General features: G+C 41.4%; 1 protein-coding gene across 4 annotated transcripts in view; it reads right to left on the bottom strand.

Annotated features, from left to right (window-relative positions):
* Positions 1-13675, bottom strand: part of ltbp4 (latent transforming growth factor beta binding protein 4) — a 56989-nt gene that overhangs the window by 15931 nt on the left and 27383 nt on the right. For 3 of the 4 annotated variants that reach the window (XM_028961671.1, XM_028961672.1, XM_028961674.1), the window contains 7 exons: positions 12756-13030; positions 11001-11103; positions 9761-9829; positions 6249-6371; positions 5135-5299; positions 4725-5030; positions 2116-2184 (listed from right to left, as the gene is read on the bottom strand). In XM_028961671.1, the coding sequence (XP_028817504.1) occupies positions 2116-2184; positions 4725-5030; positions 5135-5299; positions 6249-6371; positions 9761-9829; positions 11001-11103; positions 12756-13030 (1110 nt within the window). The remainder of the gene's footprint in view (positions 1-2115; positions 2185-4724; positions 5031-5134; positions 5300-6248; positions 6372-9760; positions 9830-11000; positions 11104-12755; positions 13031-13675) is intronic. The other variant, XM_028961673.1, reaches the window with a different exon arrangement.

Below are 13675 nucleotides of genomic sequence, written 5' to 3'. Positions count from 1 at the left end.
TAGAGGTGTCTATGCATATTTGTAAAATCTCTTCAAAAGTTCAGACATTAGACAAATTGTAAAACATAAAAGTTTTATGTTTTAGGACTGATATGCAGAAAATACTAGATTGATGGTCTAGTTTTTTTTTTTAAATAATGAATCAGTGACACTAAACATTACTCATAAGTCCAAAAGAATCTTGATTTAACATGATTGAAGTTTCAGGTATGAGTTTGATGGGGTCTTTCCATTACTGTCTATAGTATGGTTACTATAGTTATAGTATGGTTGCATGGTTCTCCATGTCAGTTACAAATGTCATCCTCCTATGTGTCCTTAAACTTCTGATGTGTCATACGTGCCTAATCGCAAAACGTGGCATGTAAAAGAAGTAACTAATCATTTCCAGGAATATAACAAAGAAATACATTTAAAAATGCAAAGAATAGTCAGTAATTTCACTTAGATTTTCTTTCCAGCTAAAAGTTTAAAAAGAGAGATCTTAAGTAGTGGACTTACTTGTATTTCATGATAAGTGAAGCTAGGGCCTGTTTTTGTCCTATTCCTATAGTAAAAATTCCCTAATAACATTAGGAACTGAGCGGACAGAAACCAAAAACACTTTGCGATCTTCTTGGAGCCTTCCCCTGTTTTATAAGAATCATTTATTTCATGGTTCTGGATGCTAGGGAGTTACTTAGAGGAACCCTTGGCAGTTTATTTTAGGTACATCTGCATCATCTGGCATTTCCTAATAACAACTGTGAACAAGCCATCACTCAATGAGCTAACGAAGGCAAAAGCCAAGAGTTCCTTTCCTTTTTTCACTCTACAATTGTGCAACACAAAAACAACACACAAAAGATGCATGCTTCTCAATACTTCAGGACTTCTGGTATTCACTGTAACAGACAATTCAAACAAGGGAGCAAACACTTTTGCATGCCACTGTATGTTTTACATTTACAGCATTTGGCAGATGCTCTAATCCAGTGTGAATTATAGAAGTGCTTTAAAATGTCTATCATTGAAACCCCTCATTTGATTCACTATGACACAATCTGTAAAAACCATTAACTTAATAACTCAGAACACAACCTTTTTATTTTTAAATATATGCAAGTGTATTTCTTTTTATGTCCAGAGGAACTGAGCAGACACATATTCACTTTTTCAAACTGCTTATGGTTCACAGTGGCGTTTGGAAACAGGTTGATCTTATTAGATCAGTTCGGTCCTGTGGCCACATGGTGTAAAATTCCACCCTGCTCTCCAAACTCCACACAATCCCGCCCCCGCCTCAGATAAAATGCTTGGCGTCCCCTCGACTTTCCCAGAAATCAAAGACGAAGACATGTGATGTACTCGGTGGCCAGTGGGTTGATGTGGATGCTTCACCAAGGAAAAAATACAAATGGTGTATTGTGAACAGTGCCTCACTGCCATAGCCACAGCATAACAGGACACTCTTTCCCTGATCCAGACTCTTTAACTGAAGATCATCCCACAATCCGATTATTCACCTGGCAGAACAAAGATTTTAGATTCTGAAACGGTCCTTTCCTTTTATTAGTGTCCAGGCACATTTAACAGAGACCATGTGCAGCCAAATACACAATTTTCTGACGCCCATATCCAGATTGACTTACAACCAATAGTTACAGGGACAGTCCCCCTGGAGACATATAAATGATCATTCATATGAAAGATTGAAGGTAAATGAGCGTGACTGTTCTGGCAAAAAAAGCTGAATGGGATCTAAAAGAATACTATATGACTTCACAAAATAGTTCTATCCCACAAGAGTGTTGCTCTTTGCAGTGGAATTCTGTGACCAGCTGTCTGTCAGTAAGCAGCCTCCACGAAAGGACAGTAAGCCATTCTCTCCGTCCAGAGATTAACAGGAATCAAGGGAACCTCTGTAAATCAGGCAGTGATAAATTACTGAATGCGCTTTAGTTCCAGGGGAGAGAACTGAAGAGCTGAAGATATATTTCACATGCCAAATATGGCTAGTTTTCACGAAACGTCGAGAGAATCAACCAATTTTTAACCTATTAACACTTCTCTGGGACTTCTGAAGGTCTTTAAAATCCAATACATTTTCAGATGCATTGCGTTAATGACAAATACCTGGCCTGAGCAGATGAGGACGTGGGGTGGCAGGAACAAGAGGTCTACCTGTCTGAGTTCTGAAGACGGCTAGAGGATGAGAAAACGGAAACAATTTAGTTGCTGTTCATCGCTTAAAAAGCTAGAATATGTACATTCAGAAAACAAATTAAATAAACATGTGGAGAAACACATATATGTATATGAGAATATTTCCAATCAGTAGCAAACAGAATGTACAGAGGTGTAGAAGAAAAAAACTGAAGCAAATATCTGAGTGCTGAGGTGACTATGAATATATTGGAAAATATTGTAAATCATTTTGAACTAAAGACTGTGTATGCTGTGTAAATGGCCTTCAATCGACCAGTCTCTAGTACCATAAAACCTCGCAGTCCTGAAAGAGAGAATTGTGAATCCGTACCTGGGGCAGACTAGTAAAATCTCTCCCATGTTTGCGTCTATGCATCTGCCCTTGCCTCATTCAGAAATGCTAGTCTTCACCCTGACATTTTTTGGGCCAAAACCCTCTTATGCAATGAGAGGTCTGTTATGCATGGGGAAAAAGAACCAAGCAACATCCAGACCCCAGGCACTCAGACAACACAGCTGCCTGGCAGCAGTGCTGTGCACATCACAATGTCCTTCACGTTGAACTTGGTAATGTGAACATTTAATCACATTTTTAGAATATTGGCTGCAGTGGCAACTTTTTCACCTCTTGGTAAGTTTTGGCAGATTTTTCACACTTTACAACTATGTTCCCGCCAGGTCGTTTTGTGATGACTCCCAAAACTTGTGATATGCTGCATTCACTCGCACCCATTCTCTTTGCCCACTTATAACAGTCTTAATATAATGAGTTTCGTGTTTTTGGTCACTGGTGGTAGTTTTACTGCTGTTTGGGCTTGAACTTGTAAAACTGAGGAGAATAAAGACTCTCTCTCTACACATAAAAGCACTGTATTCAAACCACTTCAACCTGATGTTACCTGGCAGAAAGAGGCGTGGCACAATAGAGGTTAAAAGGATGAACAGTTTCTAATTTATTAACCCCAGTAGATTATTATTGCAGTTACATGTAAATGTTGTATGTAAAAAAGGTACCAAAGTTACAGAGAAAACCAAAATGAAAGACAGGAGGAAGAGAACAGCCTGAACCAAGCTTCAGAGACATCACCTGATCCAGGAGAAAAATGGGAGGAGAGAAAAGACTCGAGAAGCAGCTGAGAAAGAAAGCCCCCTCTACCTCACGTGAACAATCCTTTATACACCTGACCTACAGGAAGCTGTCATAGACCAATCAGAACCTGTTCTTTCTGACGCCACGCCCCCGGTGTCTCCCGTCTGAGGAAGACAAGCTCGGGGGAGGGCCGCCAAATGCTGCAATGCCGTCCGACAAAGACATGTAAAACGGGGGTGTTGAACCTCCATGCACAAAAAGCACCGAAACGCCATGGACCTGCGACGTCCCATCTTACAGATTGCTGCTATGCACAACAAAAGCGGCAAAACGCCATGGACCTGCGACGTCCCATCTTAAAAAACTGTTCATCCAAAGACTGCAGGGCTCTTAATACACACTTCCCACAGCAGGTAAAAGAAAGCTTTCTTTTCCCCTTTAAAACACCGAACACGTTTAAATAAGATGTTATAATGTTTGAAGGCATATGATATTATTATTAGTAAATCTGAATTATTTTTCAGAACAATATTTTACTGCACAGTCCTCACCTAGAGGTAAGTTCCGATGTTTTTTCATAAAACAATTATTTAAAAGATTTGAATACATTTTAATTCTAGGGAATTCCTTATTAGTCTACATGATGTTTTTGACAATATGACATGATAGCATGATAGCGCTTGACTAAAAAAAATTATCTAATGACCTACTGTTGCCCATAATACTATAATACAAATTACTGATTCTCTCTGGCCTCCAAAGGAGCTGGGCAGAGAGATCCAGCCTACCTCAGAAAATCTTTCAGGACTGCTGTATTAAATCATCTCTACGTGTTTAGCATAGAATTTGATGTTTTGTTCTGCCTTTGTTCAATCACAGGACAGTAAGATAAGTGAATGCTAGGCTCTTAATGCAATGTTTCCACTGGCATTTTGCTAAAATTGCTGATGAACTGTCCTCTTCTCTGACACCCTGTTCTGCTGCAGCTATTTTTCTTCCATTGCTTGATGAGTGTCTTCACAGCATTCCATGATATATTTTCAACCTTCATAATTACTTTTCTCCCCATGAGCAGATATCTCCTTTCATGTCCAACCAAAAAACAGCATGGAGATCCTACAGGAAGAGCTGGTTTTATTTATAACTAATCAGAATCACATTTGAGGCAAAGGGGAGCACAAAGGATAACAAAAGGTTTTTGTTCAGTTTGGCCAACAGATTAAGTTCCCAGCACAACATAGTTTCTTCTGCCATCTACCTCATTATTAGAACCATGGACTATGGACCTTTCGACTCTTTAGTTTGTCATTTCGATGGTTAGTGACGTGTCCTCACACCACCAAGGTTGTGAGTTCGAATCCTGGCTTGGAGCTTGTGCAGAGTTTATGTAAATGCACAACTATGAAATTACGTTTTAAGTCTGCAGGGTCCCAACAAAAGTACTTACGGGTCAAAACTCGAGTTGGCTGGGTTGTTCCAGAGCCGGCTTGACGAGCGATGCTGGGCTGTTGAGGCCAGGCCTCGGGGCTGAGAGACCCTGTTGAGGTTGGTTGGTGTGGCCTGGCTTGGGGTACCTGAGGGTTGATGCGGTCTGGTTGCTGAGGTCTAGTGTCCGGGGCTGCAGAAGCTCCTGTGTTGGAAACCAAAACTTGCTGGCCAGTGCTATGGTACTCCACCAGCCTCTGGTTGATCTGCAGATTGTTGGCCGAGTAGTGGTAGCCGGGTCCTGCAGGGCATATCTCCTTAAACGCCGCTGCATAAAACAAACAAGACACTTAATCATTCGTAACCGTTAAACGTGGACCACATCTTGAAGGCCAGTGCGGAATGCATGTCCTCTCAGCATGAACAGCATACCTGAGCCAAAGAAGGGACAGGTTTCACACTTCCTCCCCCAGGCCTTGCCTACGCGGCTGCAGCAGCAGATCTGTTTGGTGATGTTCTTCAAGATAGGCAGTGAGCATACACCAGCACTCACAACGCGGTAGCACTGGTGCTTTTCCTCGGAGATGACCTTGTGGGCTGCAAGGGGTTAGCAGTCAGTATAAGTACATGCAGAGCACCGAAGGCGGCGTCTAGTATTACAAAAGGATGCGAAAGAGGATATAACATCAAGCATGCATGGTTACCGCATGCTACAGGCATTCTGGAATAAGAGCCCAGAAAAAAAAATTACACATACAAGCAATAAAACAATACTGCTTGCAGTAATCATTTAGTTCATTTAAATTAGCTATATTCTGTAGTTGTAGTTGTATCATTTAACTTTTTTTTTTTTTTTTTCAATTTTGTGTACCTCATATCCCCAACACAACCAATGCTGGTGAAACTGAGTAGTCTTCAGCCTTTGTCTGATTCATTACAGGATGAAATGAATAAATATACTGTACACATTTCCCTGATTTGGCCCAGCAGACAAGCAGTACCACTGCGGTCACGACATAAGCGGCACTAAACAGCTTCATTCCGAGCAAGGGGAAATCAAAAATCAAATCATTCAAACAGCTTCACATCAGAGACAAGACACAGTTGGATATAGGACCTTCAAAAGGTATATAACAGCCAGAGCCTGGGCAGCACCAGAAGCTGGGCAGAAGGGACGCAGGGGGAAGAACGGAGGCCCTCAGGCATTGCTACAGCGCAGCAGTCTGCTATAGATGCTGTCTGGAACAAGCTGACAGAGTGTCACAGAGCCATTTGTAAAATGTGATCAACAACGCTTGCCGGACCGATTGGAAATATGCCTACAATCAGTCTTTTGTAGCTATGATTATAGCTGTCGACATGTATGGTGAACCCATTATTATTGTACCTATTTATTGTTAATTATGGTGAAAATCTGTGTGTATGAGTTGTTGATTTGCGCAGGATGCAGCTCTATGAGACTCTTGCCACGCTGTGTTCCACTGCAGATTCTCAGCGTGCACATTCTGCTTTTGAACATCCCCCTGCCGGCAGCCCCATTACTTACAGATGCAGATCCCATGAGAGGTGTCCAGTAAATATCCTGGCCTGCAGACGCAGGTGTAGCTCCCACGAGTGTTCACACAGTCCCCATTCTCACAGATCCCAGGCTCTGAGCACTCATTAACATCTACACCAGACGGGAAACACCACACCAGTCACCGGAAGTGAGAGTCCTCCCTTAACAGGGCTGGTGTGTCTCAGGGGGAGGTGGTGATGTGGCTGACGGTGCGTGTAAATGAACAAGGAACTAGGGCTACACGAAATAGTGACAAACTTTTGAGATTTTGAGTTAATTTGTGGTTATTCACTATGCTATGTGTATTAAAAGCATAACCATGCATTGAAATATAAACTGCCCTGTAAATAAAGTTGAGAACAATTGTCCTTGTTTTATATTTAACTGGGCGCGGCTTTCACACAGGATATATCTGGTTGGTGAGCACGACTGTCTATGTTCTGTCTTCGCTCCGAAACCTATTATTTTCTGTGGATTTTGAAGTGAAAGTGAAAAGTGTGAAACACTGCAGCACAGCACACGGTGACACAACGAAATGTGTCCTCTGCTTTTAACCATCGCCCTTGGTGGGCAGTGTGTGGGGACAGTGCCTTGTTCAGTGCACCTCAGTGCTGGATCGGGATTTGAACCGGCAACGTTCTGATTACGGACATGCTTCCTTAGCCACTAGGACACCACTGCCATTGTGTGGCAAGAGAGGTTACATTTGTTGAACTGCATAATTGGACAAATGTTGATGCAACCAATAAAATGAAAGTGTCGAAGTTTGGTCCTATCAGTGCTGAATCCATACCACATGACCGATCGGTTTCGGTTATGGTTATAATGGTTATGGATCAGGCAGTACAAATTTGACAGGTCCTTCAAAACACACACACACATCTGAGTGCAATGGCTTTGGGCAGCAGACACTCAACATGGCTAGGGTCACCAGATTTTTGAGACATGGAAATTGCGTCCGGCAGGGTTTTTAGAATTGTGCGGGTTTTCAAGCTGATTACATCCTATAGGTATACACGCCTGCTCGCTCTAGTCCAAGTATCGCTAGCAACCCGCTTGACCGAGAGTAAGTATCGCGAGCAGAATTCAGTTTTGTTTGTTTCTATTTAAAAAAGGAAAAAAAATAATTATTGGAACCCTTTTTGGAACCCTTTAAAATTGAATGTGAACTTGTGTATGCTTACTTGTATGAATTAAACCATATACTACTCTTTTCTTTTTACACCCAGCACAGTGCAAGGTTGAAGCAGAGGGACCGTAATCCGACTTGCTAAAGAGAATGAAAACAACAAAGATCTGAATGTCTCCAGCTGTTAGCAAGTCAGCATCTGCTTGTTGGCTTGCATTTGTTCTCAAAAGCATTTGGCGAAAGCATTTGTGCAAAGCATTTGGCGAAAGTGTATTTTAAAAAATGCTACAAGTAACATAGCTGGCATTACATAAATGTTAAAAAAGTGATAAGTAAGTTTACGTGACCATGTTCGCTCCTCATAATCGGAATGTGAATAACTGGGAGCTGATACACTACTGTAGGCAATTCTCACCTCCAGGAGAGATAAATGAACACACATGGCACACTGATTCTGCGGGATAAAGAGTGGGGTGCATGGCGTCCAGGCCTGCTGCTCTCATTAGTGCTCTCACAAACCATTTGGCTCAGAATGCCCCTGATGAAGTTTTTTTTTTTTTCTCAGCGCTGTTCTTTTTAACCATCTGGAAAAAAATAACTGTTGAGCAATATGAATGAATATGTTAAGGTTTCACTGGGCATGATTACACATATCCCTGCCTGTTTCAATGATTTATGCTCTGGCCAGTAAAACAGAACATGTCTGCCTTTTTTTACCAACTGGGCCACCTCTGTTCATGCATGATCCAAGAGCATAACCACAGAGTCAACAGTTTGTGCATTGGGAGCAAGTTGTATTATGAGCATATCTGAAATATGGCATTTTCATGTTCAAATACCAGTTGCTATGAAATAACACGTAAGTGAATAACCTTAAATGTTAAGGATAATAGTTGCTGAACAACATCCAGCCAATGCATGAATCTATAAATGTAAATTGTGCTCTTACAAGTCCAGATTCCAGAGTGCTGTCGTCACCATGTGCTCCTCCCATTTAATTAAAAATCATGTTCTGCATTAGAGAAATAAGGGTAGTTTGTATATTTTCTTCAAGGTATAGATAACTGTGTGTAAATCACACCGTCTATTACATTGCTTTGACCATAAGGTTCAAAGTTGGTTAAGGTTTGCCACTAGTTACCAACTGGTTAGTAGGAGGGTTGAAGGCCCATGCAGTACACTCGTAAGCCTCCTCAACAGACTTCAAACAGCAATTGAGCAGCTTAGTCCAGTACTTATATAGTGAAACTTGTGCGTGTGATGGTTTGTGTGTGTGTGTGCAAGACATTCTTTATATATGGCCTAGGGGGTGCTTTATACTTGTAGCCTTGAGGGATAAATCACTGACACGTTTTTTCTATGCTAGGGATAAAGAGATAGGCGTGTATAGCCCTTATAATCAAATTCAAATTCAAACTCTGCTTGGAAGAGTCCATGTGTGTATGTGTGTGTGTGTTAGTGTATGTCAGCACTGCGTTAGATCTCTGAAGAGCTTCAGACAGTATATCTCATAAATCACTAACACCCAACTTGGTGTGTGGCTGAACGAAAGCAGCCCTTTCTGTGACAAATGTCAGGCCCACCCAAATGGAGAAGGGCTGCTGATATAGTAAAATCATTGTTTCCGATCCCTGTAGAAACATAATTATTCCTATTAGGAAGAGTCCCCCAGGAATAATGGATCATCCTTGAGACAATAAACTCTTTGCAGAAGAAGTATTTCTTTACATAGCACAATGTGAAGAAATCATTTCATTCAAATAATCTTTTCTTGGCAAACTGCAATCAACTGCATTAAAACATCAATCTAAAATCCTGTCCAACTACTGTGGGAGACGAGTGATTCCAGGCCTTTCCTAAAAAAACCCAACTCTATTAAATTAATTTTTTCATCATAAAGTGCCTCCAAATCACAGACCTGGAAAACACATTGTGCCATTAAAATGTGGTTCTGAGCAGGTTAATTTTTTTGTATTGTTCATGTTACTGATTGGAATGATAAAACGAAACAAATCTCCCTGGTTTGAATAACTAAAGCTCCCCTAGGTCCGTAGAATATGTCTTCAGCATCTGTTAAGCAGTCTGGTCTGCATCAAATATGAGCTATTTTATTAATTTATTTAATAATTCCAATATGATTCTTTTTTTTAAGTTCACTAAACCTTAGAATTTCAACAAAAAGTCAGAGTCGGAAGAAACTTCCAGCTCAGATGGCAACAAAATTGATGGAATGAAGACCAAGGTGCAAAACAAGCATGACCTCTAAAGAAACGAAACACATTTAAAGCATCAGAGCCATGACAGAAAAACAAAGTTAAGCAACGTGAGGTTGTGTAGCTCTGAGAGAGGATGGAAAGAAGAAAAAGCTTACCCACACACTGTGTGCCATTGATTCTCTCAAAGCCCTTAGGACAGCTTCCCTCGCCATTTGCAAAGTTTTCTGCAAAACATTGGCTCAGTATGCTTCAGTTTCCTTACGGCTTGTGTTTTGTTACATGAAATGCAGCTTTACTGTATGTTACTGTCCTCATGTGAAGTGAATGTTCTTGAACTGTCAAATTCCGTTGCATTCCTTGGATAAACATTGACTCATGGTGTCAGGAAAGAAAAAAAAATTGCTCTGAATCTAAATTGTAATTGAGCCTGTTTCTCTAATATTTCTAATATAAGACCAATTTGTGTCAAAAATACTGCAGGCTCAAAACAACCATGCATTTGAATGAAGTTCCCTGCAACTGTAACAATTAGTGCTAATTATTTAGTGGTGTTTTGCGGGGAGAACTATGACTACGGCCTTTTTGTTCCCCTCTCTGTCTCTTACTTTCCCTCGCAACTGTGTTTTCCATCTGGGATATCCATTAAAGGTGACCCCTGCATGCATTTTCTGCCAACATTCATCATGGGAACGCTCCCTCAACACCATTAGTCAAACTGCAGGAACAAGACTAGGGGGAGAAAATGAGAGTAATAAGTAAACATTTCAGACTGTAGGTAGTCTAATCCATCAGTGAGGCTTTATGCATGTTACATGCCGACGGCTTCCTGGTGATTTAATTTTATATATGAATGAAAAAAGGTTACATCATAACTCGGAAAGTCCGCTGCCGTCTTGAATTCATTTACTTACATTATATTCATGCCAGTCTGTTTCGTTTAATCAGAATGCATATTGAGGAAATGTTACTTTAAACGTTTAAAGAATCTAGGATAAGGTTGTGCAAAGCAAATGTAATGAAATAAATAGTAGTCCTTATCATGCTTGTCACATGAACACTGTATAAACAGTCAGCTTTATGAGGATGCATTTTGTTTTTAAAACTGACAAAACCAGGTGATGATGATAATGAGTGAACTGATTGAAATGATTAAAAGAATCTGCCGACAACAGATTTGCCATGTCTGAAATGTAAAATACTATCCAGTCCACAGCAGGCTGACTGAATTTACAATTCGGATATCATAGACTGTGTGACATAGATTTTAACTGCAATGCACAATGTCTGAGGCCTGGTTGCTTTAAAAAAGCTATTTACTCTGCAAATCTTTTTTAAGCAGCTAGGAATACCTTGACCTTTCACATTAAACTGTGTGTAAAATAAACACCTGCTTACCTGTGTTAGCTGGACAGAGGGTGCAGTCATTGATGCCCCATGCCCGGCCGACGCCACGGCAACAGGTCTCCTGACTCCTGAGGCCTGGGAGAGGGGAGCTGCACTGAGGGACGGAAGCAAACCAGATGGGGTCATAAACCTGCTTTACAAAGCTAATCTGAGATCTGCAAAATGTCTCAAGATGTCTCCATCATGAACATTTTCTTCTCAGTACAAATTTGTAAGCCATCATTGACTGATTAAAAGAAGTTGCTTTCCAGATACACTGTGTACTGTTCAGATATATCACTAAAATCATCAGAAAATGTCGAAACAATAACCAGATCAGGTTAAATATAGCCTACAGCATCATCCTGACCCTGATTTTATTAAGTACATCCAAGGGACACAATGGTCCAAAACTAAACTGCCGCTCTTGTCATCGACCTTCAGTCTTGGCTCCCACAACAACCTCTAATGAGCCACATTTGAACAAAAGTGACACGAAACACTTCCAACTTCGTTCCAGACCTCAGCAGATACTTCCAACCATTGTGTATTCTGGCATTCAGCCCTGTCCAGTTTAGGTATGTCAGCCACAAAATGTGGTTCTGTGTTGATAAACTATTATCTATCAAGACCATCATTAATATTGCAGGGTTCAAAAGTATGCAGTAAGAATATATACAAAACTGCTGAGAAGAGACTCTCATATTAGTTATGCCTGTTGTATACTACAGGCACAACCGCTGCCCAATTTCGCTGATCATTAAGACATCATTGGCTGTGGAATTATTCTGCTAGTTGGCAGTAAATTACTTAGTATCACCTTAGTATTCACACACTGTCCATCACCACTTGTTTCTAAGCAGGGTCACAGCTGCCCAAACCCATCTCGGGATATTGGATGCAGGTTGGGGACACATCCAGGGCACTAGCCCCCTGCAGCCATGTTTTTCAATGACAAAATGATATATGTGTTATGACCCTAGATTGGTTGTAAAAGAGAGACTCAGCAGGATAATCAGAATAAAACCTTATGAATTTACCTGCGTAGTAAAGCCTATTAAGTATTAATAACCATAACTTTCCTATGAGGCTACCGTGGGTAATTTCTGAATTACCCACGGTGAACTTCCCCTCGAGGTCAGAACAGCTCAGTCACTGAGCACCTTCAAACGACAGCTCAAGACCTTCCTCTTTAAAGAATATTTAGATTAAATTGTAATTTTCTTGTTGTCGAACTTTGTGTACAGAATCTACAACAGAGTGAATTAAATAGATGTATTCATAGTTGGGGTCCTAGTGAACCGGAATTGATCTCTTCATCGATGGTAACTTGAAAGCACGTTGTAAGTCGCTCTGGATAAGGGCGTCTGCCAAATGCCATAAATGTAAATGTAAATGTTGTAGTGCTTGGGTGTTTAAATAAAAGGGATGGATTATTCTGTTTGAAGTGTCCTGAATTATCCTTTTGACACCCGAGATCACAAGTTTAGTTATCGTCACATGATCAGCATTTACGATCTGTCTCATTTCAATCACGTCATGAACTACATGCCATGACGAAATCAACACTAACACTGCGATGCTAGAGGGCTGTGGATGTGACATATTGACATGGCATGAAATATTTCTACCAATACTTTTCTACAAATACTTCTTCCAAATACATTTGAATACTTGACATCAGCTCTCATCTCGACTTTGACAACACTGCAGAGAAGTTCCTTGTTTAAATTCCACACAATGGAAGCCAAGAAATTCACAGCTCACCTGGCCATTGCGGACTTCTCTGAAGCAGTACTTGAACCCCGAAGATTCTGTGTATGTGGCGTCGCCTCGAATGGTTTGGGCCTGCACTATCGGTGGAGGGGCCTCGGCCCTCTCTCCTGGCAACACGCTGGTCCGGGCCCCGGAGAGACCTGCCGACCATGTGACCGTCTCGGACTGCTCCCGCGCGGTTGGTCCGTGGCCCACCTTTATCACCTGGTGAATCTTCACGCTTGCCTCAGGCGGGTGCTGGACACGTACCTTCACCAGCCCTGCGCCTGGACAGAGACAGAGTTTCATTGCCAGAACAGGTTGCCTGTGAAGCTCAAAGAACAAAAGAATCGACCAACATCATGTTCTCCAGATTAAACACAATCACATCATTGTACTGTCCGCGGTTTCCAGGCAAAGAACATCAAATTCAAACATTTTCTGAACACTTCATCATGGACTCAAGTAGCACACACATTTGAGAAAGACAGAAGAATTGAGACGAGAACAGAGGAACTGCCTTGGCGTCTGCATGTGAGGAATGACCAGTTGTACTCCGTTAATGTGCTGTTGGAATGGGTCACTGAAAGCTGGGAAGCTCTTTTAAACGTGGACAAGTGCACATCCGCATTCAAAACAAGTCCACACAAGGTTCAGCGAAGGTCTCTGGCTGCTCCTCTATCTTCATCCATTCTTTCTGCGAGACTTTAACTTTGGCCAACTCTAAATATCCCAGTGATGTACATGGACTGAGAGCTTCAACCTGAAAGCGCCGATCGCATCAAAACCAGCAGTAAACGAAGTTCCTGTCTTCCCTGGTAGATCATCTGAAACATGGGCCCCAGTGGGTCGGGTTTTACGATTCAGAATATTTTGGAACTATGCAGACCTTCTCTCTTGCAGTGAATTGCTACCCCCCCATAAATGGAGCG

The sequence above is a fragment of the Denticeps clupeoides genome, chromosome 19 (assembly GCF_900700375.1).
Source record: "Denticeps clupeoides chromosome 19, fDenClu1.1, whole genome shotgun sequence".
NCBI lineage: Eukaryota > Metazoa > Chordata > Actinopteri > Clupeiformes > Denticipitidae > Denticeps > Denticeps clupeoides.
The sequence above is the reverse complement of the archived record's forward strand: the minus strand, read 5'-3'. Positions and strand labels throughout refer to the sequence as shown.